The following is a 13,601-nucleotide window of genomic DNA, read 5'->3' as shown; positions in this document are numbered from 1 at the left end:
GCCTCATCTTCCGCCTAGGAACCCTCCAACCACAAGGGATGAACTCAGACTTCTCCAGTTTCCTCATTTCCCCTCCCTCCACCTTGTCTCAGTCAAATCCCTCGAACTCAGCACCGCCTTCCTATCCTGCAATCTTCTTCCTGACCTCTCCGCCCCCACCCCCACTCCGGCCTATCACCCTCACCTTGACCTCCTTCCACCTATCACATTCCTATACTGTAAGGTGGGAATACAAGAATAGAGAAGTACAAGGCACTGGTGAGATTCACTAAGAGTACTATGAACAGTTTTGATCTCCTTTCTTGAGGGATGTACTTGCACTCAAGAGAGTTCCAAAGGTTTGCTTAGCTGATTCCTGGAGTGAAGCGATTGTCAATGAGGATTGATTGAGATGACCTACAGAAAAAGAGGATTCAGGGGAAGGGGTGGGTCTTAAGGTAGATGCTGGAATAATTTCCTCCAGTCAGATATCTTACTAAACCAGGGTGCACAGTTTAAAAATAAGGGTTTGCCATGTGGGTCATTAGCCTTTGAAATTCTCTTCCACAAAGAGCAGTGGAGATTGAGTCAATTAATATAGTCAAGGTTGAGTTAGATGTTGATTGAGCAGGCATTCATAGGGTCAGACAGGAAAGTGGAGTTAAGGCCACAAACAGATTCACCATGATCTTATTGAACAGGAAAGCAATCGGCCTACTCTTGGCCCTATTTCTTATGGTGTGCACAATTCCTGAAGAAGGGCTCATGTCCGAAACGTCGATTCTCCTGCTCCTTGGATGCTGCCTGGCCTGCTGTGCTTTTCCAGCAACACATTTTCAGCTCTGATCTCCAGCATCTGCAGTCCTCACTTTCTCCTATTTCTTATGGTTCAGGGATTGTCATATTGTCAGATACAACATTAAACCAAGATTCCATTTACTTTTCTGGTAAATTAGAGAACCCATGATACTTTTCAAAGAGCAAGGGAACTCTGTTATCCAGGCCAACAGTTATTGATCAATTAGCAGACTAGAATATGGTTATCTTTGTTCTGCCTTGCTGTGCGAACTAGATATTGCAGTTATCGACAGAACAAGAGCAACTAAATTTCAAAAATAATTCATTGGCTGTGAAGTACTTTGGTTCATAGTGAGAATGTGAAGGATGCAATGCAACATAAGACATTTTTTTAACTGTAGCCCTGACCATTCATATGTGACACTAAATCAGAACCAGGCTTTTTCCACATATTACAGTGACATGAACAAATCAGGACACAGTATAAAGATCAATGAGCAAACTCTGGTTTAAGGTATTCATTCTAGCTACTTTTGATTTATGAATAATTTGGAAATTGCAAATGCTACAATTTATCAGATTAGTTTTTAAATGGTATTGAACATTTCAAGAATTACCTTGGTACAAAAACCAGCACGCCATTTGCCCGAATTGAGTATATGATGCCATCTGCTATACAACGTTCGTCTGAAGGGTCTTTATCCTTAAAGTACATGCACTGAAATAACTCAATAGATTGTTTCTGCACATATTGTGCAGCCTAGAAAACAATGGAAAAGACCAGGCTTAATTAGGCCATTGCATTCAACGCTCTAATTTTCAAACTTTACTGCAGGGGAATCATTACTCTATAACTATGGACCCTTGGATCGCAAATTTCCAATTGAGACATTACTCACGTGGAAGTCAGCTCCAAAAAAAACCTGGTGCAGCTACAAAAATAGTCAGTTGACAATAAGTGCTATCAACATCTCTTGCAGGGGAGGAGAGAAATTAGCCAGGGCAGCATGGTGGCTTAGTGGTGAGCACTGCTGCCTCACAGCGCCAGGGACCCAGGTTCAATTCCCGCCTCGGGCAACTGGCTGTGTGGAGTTTGCATGTTCTCCGTGTCTGCGTGGGGTTCCTCTGGGTGCCTCCCATTGTCCAAAGATGTACAGGTTTGGTGAATTGGCCATGCTAAATTGCCCACAGTGTCAGGGGTGAATGTAGGGGAATGGGTCTGCATGGGTTGCTCTTCAGCCCAACAAGTGTGGACTTGTTGGGCTGAAGGGCCTGTTTCCACACTGTAGAGAATCTAATCTAATATAAAGTTAATTTTATTACTCCAGGTAGGAACTCTTGAGGTCCCACTGTTATCTATCAGCAATGCTGAATGGCCTCTGCCTGCCAAACAATTGGTGACTGGGTCACATAGAAAAAAAGGGTTTTATACCAAGCATTATAGGACTTTGTTACCTTCCATTCACTGAATCCTTTTTTAAAGAAAGCTAAATGCAAAGCTCTATTTTACAGAGTAATTCAGTAATACAGCAGACATCAGTTACTGGAGAGTTACTAATGATTTCCAGCAGAATTTTTTTTTAAAAAGGGTTGAGATAAGATATTCATAGCGCTCAAATTAGTGAGAACTAAACAACGTTTTCTATGTTTTTAAGCTGTTTTCTCTTCTGGTCCCTTTTCCTGAATGAACCAAACAAACTATAATCTGGACTCAAGTGAAATGCTGGCTGGCATGCAAGAGATAGGTTTCCCTTTCTTCTGAGGAATTCAGCTCAAAACATTCTATCAGTGTTCGCACTGACTTAACTTGCTAGGGAGCATAACATACACTGTTATATTAAGTTAGTTACTTGCTGAAAACAATATAACTTTCCCAACAAAACTTGATATACATGCTGATTATTGAATCCTTTTATATTCTGCTGTTCAAAAAGTGGAAGTTATTTTGCGTTTTGAACTGAAGTCAGGTACTGTACAATTTTCCCTTTCCCAAGTCAGGTGTGTACAATTAGGTGCAATTTCCACTGAATCTCAAGTATGCTTCAATCCCAACCTCTCAGCTGCACTAGGTGAGCAAAATATCTCAATTTCCTAAACTAGTCATCCTTGTAGCCTGAGTAAACATTCTTTGTTCAATAGCACTATTAATCTGGCTGCATTTAAATGTAGGTCATGAGGACAGAGAGCTATCCTAAAGTACTCTTTAGAGGAACGTAACTGAAAAGTTGTTTAACATTTCTGATCCATGTTTGCAATCTGCAAATTAGAATGACAGTTTTACAGCATGAAAAGATGCCCCTTTGGTCCGTCGTATCAGCATTAGTCATCAAGCACTCATCTACTCTAGTCCCACTTTCCATTATGTGGCCTATAACCTTGTATGCTATGGTGCCACAAGTAATTATCTAGATACTTATTAAATGTCTTGAGTGTTACCATCTCCACCACCATTTCAGGTAGTGAGCTTCAGATACTCAACACCCACTGAATCAAGAAAAATATTACTTCATAGAAACCCCACAGTGTGGAAACAGGCCATTTGACCCAACAAGTTCACATCAACCCCCCGAAATGTATCCCATCCAGATCCACCCCCTACCTGATCCCTGTAACCCTGCATTTCCCATGGCTAATTCACCCAACCTATACATCTCTGAACACTAAGGTGGATTGGCCATGCTAAATTGCTCAAATTTACACATCTTTGGACTGTGGGAGGAAACTGGAGCACCCGGTGGAAACCTATACAGTCGGTTCCTTGAGGTTGGAATCAAACCTGGATCCGTGGTGCTGTGAGGCAGCAGTGCTAACCACAGATATCGTGCCGCTCTAAATCTCCTTCCATCTTGGCTCCAAGGGCCTGTTCCAGTGTTGTATATTTCTATGTTGGGCGGCACGGTGGCACAGTGGTTAGCACTGCTGCCTCACAGTCGTCTGAGACCCTGGCTCCAAGGGCCTGTTCCAGTGTTGTATATTTCTATGTTCCTGCAAACTTTAAAGTGCACCCCCCTTTCTCCCACCACCACCGTTAATGATTCCTCTAATAAATGGAAAAACCTATTCCAGTCTATGCTGTCATAATTATTTGCAACCTAATCACCAGTAGCCCCTATAGGTCTTCTGAATCACTTTATTCACCTTTTCTGGTGCCTTCAAGAATCTGTGGACATGCAACAAAAGGTCTCCCTCATCCTCTAAACTTCCTATGGTCCTATCATTCATTGTGTACTCCTTTGACTTGATATACCTTCCAAAATGCATCACCTCACACTTCACATGGTTAAATTCCATTTGCTTTGCCCATCTTACCAGCCTTCTATCATCCTGTGGCCTAAGGTTTTCCTCCTTAGGAATTTCCCATACCACTGATTTTCTTGTCATCTGCAAACTTATGAATGAAACCTCTTACATTCATGTCTAGATCAGTAATGCACGCAACAGCAAGTGATCCAGCACTGAACCATGCAGTACCCCTCAGAACACAGGCTTCCAGTCACGAAAACAACCTTTGATCATGACCTTTTACCTCCAACCACTCAGCTAATTTTGAAACCAATTTGTCAAATTGCTCTGATTCCGATGGGCTCTTACCTTCTTGCCCAGATGCAAGACTTTGCCAGAAGACTTACCAAAACGTACGTAGACTACATCTTCTGCACTACCCTCACGTCCCTCCCTAATGTGACTAGGATGATACGTGTGAAATTAGTCTATGCTTTAAAAAAAAATACAAAAATGTCCTATTGAATTTGTTTACTCACCCTGTTTTTGTTGTTGATGTGCTGACATAATTCTGCTAAGTCTTTGTTGCTGAGTAATGAATCTTCTGGTTCCAATTTCTCATCTTTCATTATAGCTGCCATTAGTAGTCGATGCACCACTATGTCTGCATATCTTCTGATTGGAGAAGTGAAGTGAGTATATTTGTCCAGAGCAAGCCCTGTGATAAGAAAAAGTAGGGACAGCTTCCAACACTATTTCCATCTCTTGCCTTCCAAGGTCATCCAAATTGTTGATGATATTTGACATCCAACTTGTATTACAGGCTCCACTGATAAAATGAATCATACTTTTATTAATTTCTAACCTTGGATTTACCTCAACAGAACCATGTTCCCACTGAAAACTATATTATTAAAAATAATATTAACTGGCTCACTCGTATTTAAACATGCATTATACTAGAACTAAGAATGCAATCAATGCACGCTGGCCTTTATGCCTTTGGTTTACTCAGTGTGGATCTGTCTTTTAATTTACCAGATTAAAGTTCGAATCGAACTGAAAGCTAAAGGTTAACCATTTGGCGGCTGTAATGGCTCTGTGAAATTAATTCAGCCTCAATCCAGATCCTAGGTTTTACACTTACAGAGCACAAATAATCCATTCTTTGGCAACAACTTGCAAGCTCAATCAAGAAGACTGCTGGAGGGAGACTCAGAAGAATTCATATTAGTTTGAGATGACCAACTAGAAGCCTGGAACTTTGGCAACTCTGGTAATCTGCCCTTCAAAGCCAAGATAATTCAATCCTATGTGCATTATTTGCCCTCATTTAAACACGCCTGAGGCTTTGATTTTTTTTTAAGTGGCGTTGCCTATTTTAGTAAACCTGGAATCTATCATCTTCTGTTTAACAGAAAAGCTCAAAATTCTAAGCTCCATCATCTAAAAGCGCTGGATCTTTGCATGTATAATACTTGGCTATCAAAAGTAAATTGACAACTTAGTAACCATAGTAACCAGTTTCCATGAAAACCCAGCAACTGCTTTTGCAAGAGAATGTAAAAGGTGCAGATTTAAACAAATTAAAATCAATCCAGTGTGCTAGGCTCAGCATGTAACAGGAAAAGAGCTTTTCTTGCCTGCAATTTCACTCGAATTAACATTTGTAAATTAATTGCATACAAAGGTGTCCATATCCTAAAAACATTAGGTATTTGATAATAAAGTAGAACAATTCTCTGCATTTCATATGGAGCATTTTAAAGAAGTGTTACCTCCCCTCTGGTTTTTTACATGGAACTCACTCCTCTCTGGGTGGGCAACTTTTTCACGCACAGGGTGATGAGTGTATGAAATGAACTGCCAGAGGAAGTGGAGGCTGGTACAACTACAACATTTAAAAGACACCTGGATGGGTACATGAAAAGGAAGGGTTTAGAAGGATATGGGCCATATGCTGGCAAATGGAACTAGATTAATTTAGGATATCTGATTGCCATGGACAAGTTGGACTGAAGGGTCTGTTGCCATGCTGTACAGCTCTATGACTATGTGATTCCATGGGAACTGCCTAATGCCTTATCCAAATGGTTATTTTTAATGCATGATTCTGTGTCATAGCCTTTTGCACCATACGGGACATTGCAGCAAAGTTCCCTGCACTGTTCACACATGCTATTTTCCAGACTAGTAAGTCTGAAGGAAGAAATGAAAGAGTTTGCATAAAATTACACATATAGAAATCACAACATCACACTTTAACCCCAACCATTTTTAAGTACATTTCGATGGCAGGTGAGGTACTTTAATCTTCCATCTTAATTCCATTAATCTTACACATGCCCACCAGAATATTATCCATGAAGATATTATCAACACCATCTACCATTCCAAGCAATCTTTCATTTGCTTGCCATTTTAATTCACCATCTTGCTCTCATGCTTACATTTCTATCATCAGCCTGTTGCAATATTCCAGTGAAGCCTATTGTAATCTGGAGGAACAGCAGCTCATCTTCTGTTTACAAACTTTACAGCCTTCTGAACTCAACACTGATTTGAATAACTTTATCTTGATTTTTTTTGCAAATGTCAGTTTCTATCTTACTTTTATGTTTTTGCTTTCAAACCTTGATTTCCTTTATTCTTCCTTTGACACCTAATCTAGTTCTATGCTACAAATGTTATCACCTGTTTGCCTTTTGTTCCATGACAAGTTGGTTAATTAATATTATATGCTTGTTTTTTGATCTACCAGGCCCTGCTCTCTTACATTACAAATTAGTAACAAAAATGAGTTCTGAGGAAGGGTCACTGGACTCTAACTTTTGTTTGCTTTCCACCAATGCTGCCAGACCCGCTGAGGCCTTTAGCACTTGCATTTTATTTCACATTTTTGGCACATCCATATGTTTTGCTTTTATATCATTTTAAGAACATGGACCAGTCATATCCAGCCTCTTATCGGTAATTTTTTTGTTTGCCTCTATGGAGAAGTGCCTTCAGTTTAACATTTCCTCTGAAGGCCTTGTCAACATCAGAAGGACAGCACTTAAACCAAATTGACATACATGCATATGTTGTGATGAAAAGCTGCCTCCACAATGGTAGTAAAATGATCTCTCAGTGCCTGCAATCGTGATGTTATTTCATAGAAATAGACCATCACCAACCAGACCAGCTCAGATTAAAAACATTTCTTCATTAAAATGGTGCAGTGAAGGTGCTAGAAAGAGTACATTGAAAGATATACAGTGCAAAATACTTCAACAAGGTACCACCGTGGATTCCAGCAGTCTATCACTTCAAAGATTTCTCTTCAAAGATGCTATCAGACCTGCTGAGCTTTTCAAGCGACTTCTGTTTTTGTTTATCACTTCAAAGATCTTTTTTCAAATAGTCTGTTCTCGCTTTTGGACTGCTGAAAGGATTCCAATTGACAACTGTAAAACAACTTTGAGAGTCCTTGGGCATTAGCAGATTAATCAAGGGCACTGAGCCCTCATGGGTCACTTTACATAAGGGTAGGATTAGGCCATTCAGTCCATTGAGCCAGTTGTGCCATTCTTGATCATGACTGATCATCTCTTCAATGCTACTTTCCCGCATTATCTCCATATCCCTTGCACCTCACCTGGATGGCAGCTAGAGGATGCCAATCGGGGTCAGAAGCCTCAGCAGCAAGGTACCAATTGTTAAAAACACCTTTACTTGCTTAGCTCAGAGTTTTACTGATTGAAGAAGCTTTATTAACCTATGGCATCAATTGCTTTGAGAAACAAGATTGCCTAGTTTTGAAATGTTGCTGAAAATGTGTTGCTGGAAAAGCGCAGCAGGTCAGGCAGCATCCAGGGAACAGGAGAATCGACGTTTCGGGCATAAGCCCTTCTTCAGGAATTTTGAAATGTTGACTATCAGACTTCCTAAAGTTTCACTTGATGATCAGGCCCCTCAATAGGAAATGATGGTAGATTCAACAGTCCATTTGCTGCTGCTTGCTTTGATAAAATACACAGGCGCTTTAAATATGCAGAAACTGCATAACCCATTCCTCTAGTTAATAACCTTAGGACATGCCTTTCTAACAATTTAAATTGTTTCCAGCATTGGAAATAGGGAATGAAAACTTAAAATTTCCACCCCTGCTAGGTGAATCATCAGAAACATTTCAAACACGAAATTACAGCAGAATTAATACCAAGCTTGTTGACCAACACGGGCTCCAGGTTCAGTAACACCTTGAATTTCAAGCTGTCATGCTTGTTTCAAGTTTCTCCATGGAGTCATTCTTCCTGATCTCTATAATCTCTTCCAGCCCTACAATTTAACAATTCTTCATATGTGCATAACCTCAATTTCCATTGCTCCATCTCCAGGAGCCATTCCCAGACATTTAGTTCTGGAATTTCCTTAACAAATCTATCCTCTCCTACTTTAAGGTGTTCCTTAAATCCTAAGTTTGACTCCAACCCTTTGGCCACTTGTTTGAATTATTTTTTATGTGGCTCAGAATCATTTTTAAAAAAATAATGTTCCTATGATGCTCTTTGGACATTTTACAATGTTAAAAATGCCATGTAAATACCTGCTGGTGTTATAATTGAAACATTATAATTTACAGAAAATGCTCCATTTATAAATGTTCATATCAAAAACCTTTGTATTTGGACGTGGCTTTTTAAATGTTAAGCTTATTTTCATTTGCCACATATTCTGAGAAAATACATTACCGAATCTACAAAATCATTATAATACCTCACAGTTCAGCACAGAAATCCTGTAAAATAACTTACTAGACACCTGCAATGCAGTGTTGACACAGGCACTGACTAATGCAGTCTGATCACTGCATTGTAGTGAGGCTTAATGGATTGAATGCAGCAATGACTTTCTTGGGGAGGGAAGCAAATATTTATTCTATTTCCAATGTATTTATTCAAGGTCAGAATAACCAAATACATAACACGGACATTTCAGAAAAGAAAAATTGTCTTACCCAGATTGGACAAAAAAAATGCAATTTTTTTTGAACAAAGTACAATTGAACTGTTTATAGGTTTTAAAAGTCTCCCAGCTTCTGCTGTAACTGAAATTACCGATTGTTCAAATGTGGGAGTCATAGGGAAGAGATGGAGAAAGCATCTTACAAAATGAAGCTCTCAAGAAATATCGATGATTAATATTTGTTAAAAAATAATCTCATACCATTTATACTCAGTGTTATAGAGTTAGAGAGTATTTACAGTACAGAAGGAAACCCTTCAGCATACTGAGTCTGCACTGGTCGTCAAGTGATTATTTATTCTAATCCCATTTTCCAGCATTTGGCCCATAGTATTGAATATTGTAGTGTTTCAAGCGCACATCTCAATATTTAAATATCCCGAGGCACCTGCCTCTACCACTCTTACAGGCAGTGAGTTCCAGACATGCATCATTCTCTGGGTGGAAAAAAGTCCTCAAATACCCTCTGACCTTCTGTTCCTTACCTCAAAACCACACCCTTGGTTACTGACCTCTCTATAGAAGGGAAAAAAAGTTTCCTCTGATCTCTGTTTCTCAAAAATTTGTACTCCTCAGTCAGGTACTCCCTTTTATCTTGATAGTATGTTACAATGTACAAATATTAAAATGGATAAACATAATTTCACGTACCATAATGATAATATTCATCCTCTGAGCAGGAGCCAGTAGAAAAATAAACAGCATTGGACATTGCTTGTGTGGCCATGGATCGTAACAGCTTATTCACCTGAGGATCATCTGGATCTTCTGCCATATCCAGAGAATCTGCCAAAGCCTTGTTGGAGCTAAAAGTGGTCAATATAAACATTTTAAATAATATGTGTACATTTGTCTGTGCCGGAGAGATCACAAAATTTCCTGCTCCAGCTTAATTTTATACACAACAAAACTGTGGAATTCCTTATATTGCATCCCCCTCCAAACCCAAATATTCCAAAACAAGGTTGTGGTTTGCTTACTGAGCTGGAGGATTTGTTCTCAGATGTTTCGTCAACATGCTAGGTAACATCATCAGTGAGTCTCCATTGAACGTTGGTATTCTGTCCCACTTGCTATTTGTGTGTCTTGGTCTTGAAGGTGAACCTTCAACGACAAGACTGACAAACAAATCAACGGAACACCAATGGTTCACCAATATCAGGATTCCTGGCAGAAGCAGTTATGCAGAGGTTAGAAAAAACAGCCCTCCCCATGATCCAGCCCAAGCTTTGAGTGCACTATGTGGATGACACCTTCGTCATCACAAAACGCAACATATTAGAAGAAACCCACAAACACATAAACAACATCCATACCAGTATAAAGTTCACCAGAGAGGAAGAGAACAATAACAGACTCCCCTTCCTAGGTACCACAGTAGAATGAACAGCCAATGGAGAGTTGCAGGTAAGTTTCTACAGGAAAGCAAAACACACTGACCAGATACTCAAGTACAGGAGCAACCATCCCAACACCCACAAACAGAGCTGCATCGAACATTACTTAAATGAGCCACAACAACCGCAGCACCCAGGGACTATGAGAGGCACGGTGGCACAGTGGTTAGCACTGCTGCCTCACAGCGCCAGAGACCTGGGTTCAATTCCCGTCTCAGGCAACTGTCTGTGTGGAGTTTGCACATTCTCCCCATGTCTGCGTGGGTTTCCTCCGGGTGCTCCGGTTTCCTCCCACAGTCTAAAGATGTGCAGGTTAGGTGAATTGGCCATGCTAAATTGCCCGTAGTGTTAGGTGAAGGGGTAAATGTAGGGGAATGGGTCTGGGTGGGTTGCTCTTCGGAGAGTCGGTGTGGACTTGTTGGGCCGAAGGGCCTGTTTCCACACTGTAAGTAATCTAATCTAAAAAAAAACACTTCTACAAAGTATTCAAGAATAACAGGTGCCTGATAAGTACAATCCACCAATTCTTAAACAACAACCTAAACAAGAAAACACAATATGCCCAGAGGCTCTAGCCACACTACCATACATTAAAGACATCTCAGAGATGATGACCAGACTTGGCATCATGGTAGCCCACAAAGCTACCAACACACTGAAACAGCTATTGATGAATCTAAAAAGGATGATGTACCAACAACCAGCAGAATGAACGTCATGTATAAAATGCAAGGACTGCAACAAACATTACATCAAACAGACGGGCAGGAAACTAGCCACCAGGATACAGGACCATATATCACTAGTATCCTTACACGCAGCCGAAGAGGGACACCAATTCGACTGGGACAATGCAGGCTAAACAAAGATGTGCATGGGAATTTCTAGAGGCCTGGCATTCAAACCAGAACTCCATCAACAAACACATCGATTTGGACCCCATTTACCAACCTCTCAGAAAGAGAAGTGGTATCACCCACCACAACAGACCAAGACATATAAACAGCAAGTGGGACAGAGCAACAGCACTTCAACGGAGGCTCACTGATGATGTTACTTAGCATGGTGACAAAATGTCTAAGAACCAGCTCAGCGAGCAAACTTACAACCATAATCCAGTAAATTAAAAATTCAAGGTTGCCTTCATCGAATTAATCATTTCTAATTTACCTAGTCTACTTTCCTACTTTTACAACATTGGCGGTGTCCTAACTGGGCCTTTGTACTTGTCTTACATTTCTCAAAATATAGTCACGAAAATCTACTCATTGGCAACTTTAATCTATGTATTACCGTGTATCTATTTTGAATCCCTTTGCTTTTGCACAATCAATCAGCTGAGCGAAGAATTCCTGCTGTGGTGGAGGATGACAACGCAGCAAGGCTTGATGAGGTAATTTCTCAGTTATCTTCTTTGCCACCCAGTGGTTGGCCAGAATCATACACTCTGCTACAGTCTCGTGCACTTCCAGTGGCTGCTTCGGGACCAGGTCACTAATATTCTTCTTTTCATCTAACTGTACTCGTAATTCCATGCCCTCCAGCTCCAGTGCACCGCCAAGTGCACGTTTTGCTCGAATGTGGCGAGCTATTTCAGTCAGCTTCTCTACAGCCCATATCAGATCATTTAATATTCTATGTTTGTCTTTCTCTTCACGTCCTTGGAGTTCAGGGATATCATCCATAATATGGAGATCCCCATCTAACAAGGCTTGGGCAGCTTCATAGTACATCTTGTATGCAGACTTTATAATGGTTCGTCCAAACCACACTTTAAGGACCTCATAGTTAGTTTTGTCCAATTCCCATAACACACTGACTGCATACCTTAAAAACAAAATAAATACAGAAGACTAGCTTTAATTTTAAATAGATATTACAGCAAACTATACACAAATAATTGAGTTCAAAATAAATAAGTATCATGGCTAATTTTTAAAAACAATCATTTTGCACAGAAATACGTTTCCCCCACTCTTTGGGTCAAATTCTCATAATTTTTTCAATATTGGCTATCATAATTATTTTATTACACACATTTGTGTTAAACAAACCCTAGGAACATTAGTTGTTAATCAGAAGAGGCACTATCTAGATATAAAATGCAAGATGAACCAATGAAGATCAACTCCATAATGTGACAGGCAAATATTAGACCTTTTCTTCATTAGAGTTTGTCATTGCAAAAGAATTGTTCAATAGATGTGTCAATTGGAAACCTGACAGTTTCCTGATTGGGCAAAGCATAAAACTTTACCATGTAAACTCTCTCTCCCACCCCTTGCCTCTTCATCCAATCTTCCAGCAGTTACACTGCTCCTTTACCGTGGCTGGAACAGTTAACTGCTCTCTGTCAGAACAAAAGAATCAAAGAACTATAAATCCTTCTAATCCAAAAAATTGACCTCTTTCTTCATTGGTATTTGCAAATCTAATATAGTTGAGACTTACCTGTCAGCACCTCCAAGTAAAGAACACAGGTCAGCACTCAGGATAGAAGGTAACATATCATAACGACGATCTGCGAGGTAACAAGTTGTTGCCCTAGAAGAAAATGGCAGGCATTCACAAATGAATATTAAGTGTACAGAAATAAAATTGCACCAGTGATTGTTGTGGTTCTGTTCGCCGAGCTGGGACTTTGTGTTGCAGACGTTTCGTCCCCTGTCTAGGTGACATCCTCAGTGCTTCGGAGCCTCCTATGAAGCACTTCTGTGTTGTTTCCTCCGGCATTTATAGTGGTTTATCTCTGCCGCTTCCGGTTGTCAGTTCCAGCTGTCCGTTGCAGTGGTCGGTATATTGGGTTCCGTTGTCAACAGAACGAGGACATGCCGCAACCCAAAGGACTAGCCACACTACCATACATCAAAAGCATTTTCGAACTGACAGCCAGACTACTGCGACCATTAGGACTCATAACAGCACACAAACCAACAGCCACTCTCAGACAACAACTCACCAGAATGATGGACCCAATACCCAGCATGAGGAAAACCAATGTAATGTACAAAATCCCATACAAGGACTGCACAAAACACTACATAGGACAAACAGGAAGACAGCTAACGATCCGCATCCATGAACTAGCCACGAAACGACACGACCAGTTATCCTTCGTAGCCACACACGCAGATGACAAGCAACATGAGTTCGACTGGGACAACACTACTATTATAGGACAAGCCAAACAGAGAACAG

General features: G+C 40.4%; 1 protein-coding gene across 3 annotated transcripts in view; it reads right to left on the bottom strand.

Moving 5' to 3' along the window:
* The window catches only part of dis3l (DIS3 like exosome 3'-5' exoribonuclease), a 53,705-nt gene that overhangs the window by 3,236 nt on the left and 36,868 nt on the right, over positions 1–13,601 (bottom strand). For all 3 annotated transcript variants that reach the window (XM_043677085.1, XM_043677086.1, XM_043677087.1), the window contains 5 exons: positions 12,855–12,947; positions 11,697–12,230; positions 9,658–9,812; positions 4,539–4,717; positions 1,395–1,537 (listed from right to left, as the gene is read on the bottom strand). In XM_043677085.1, the coding sequence (XP_043533020.1) occupies positions 1,395–1,537; positions 4,539–4,717; positions 9,658–9,812; positions 11,697–12,230; positions 12,855–12,947 (1,104 nt within the window). The remainder of the gene's footprint in view (positions 1–1,394; positions 1,538–4,538; positions 4,718–9,657; positions 9,813–11,696; positions 12,231–12,854; positions 12,948–13,601) is intronic.

Source organism: Chiloscyllium plagiosum, chromosome 36, assembly GCF_004010195.1.
Source record: "Chiloscyllium plagiosum isolate BGI_BamShark_2017 chromosome 36, ASM401019v2, whole genome shotgun sequence".
In the NCBI taxonomy this organism is placed as follows: Eukaryota; Metazoa; Chordata; class Chondrichthyes; order Orectolobiformes; family Hemiscylliidae; genus Chiloscyllium; species Chiloscyllium plagiosum.
Note: the sequence above shows the minus strand (reverse complement) of the source record. Positions and strands in the feature narration are given on the sequence as shown.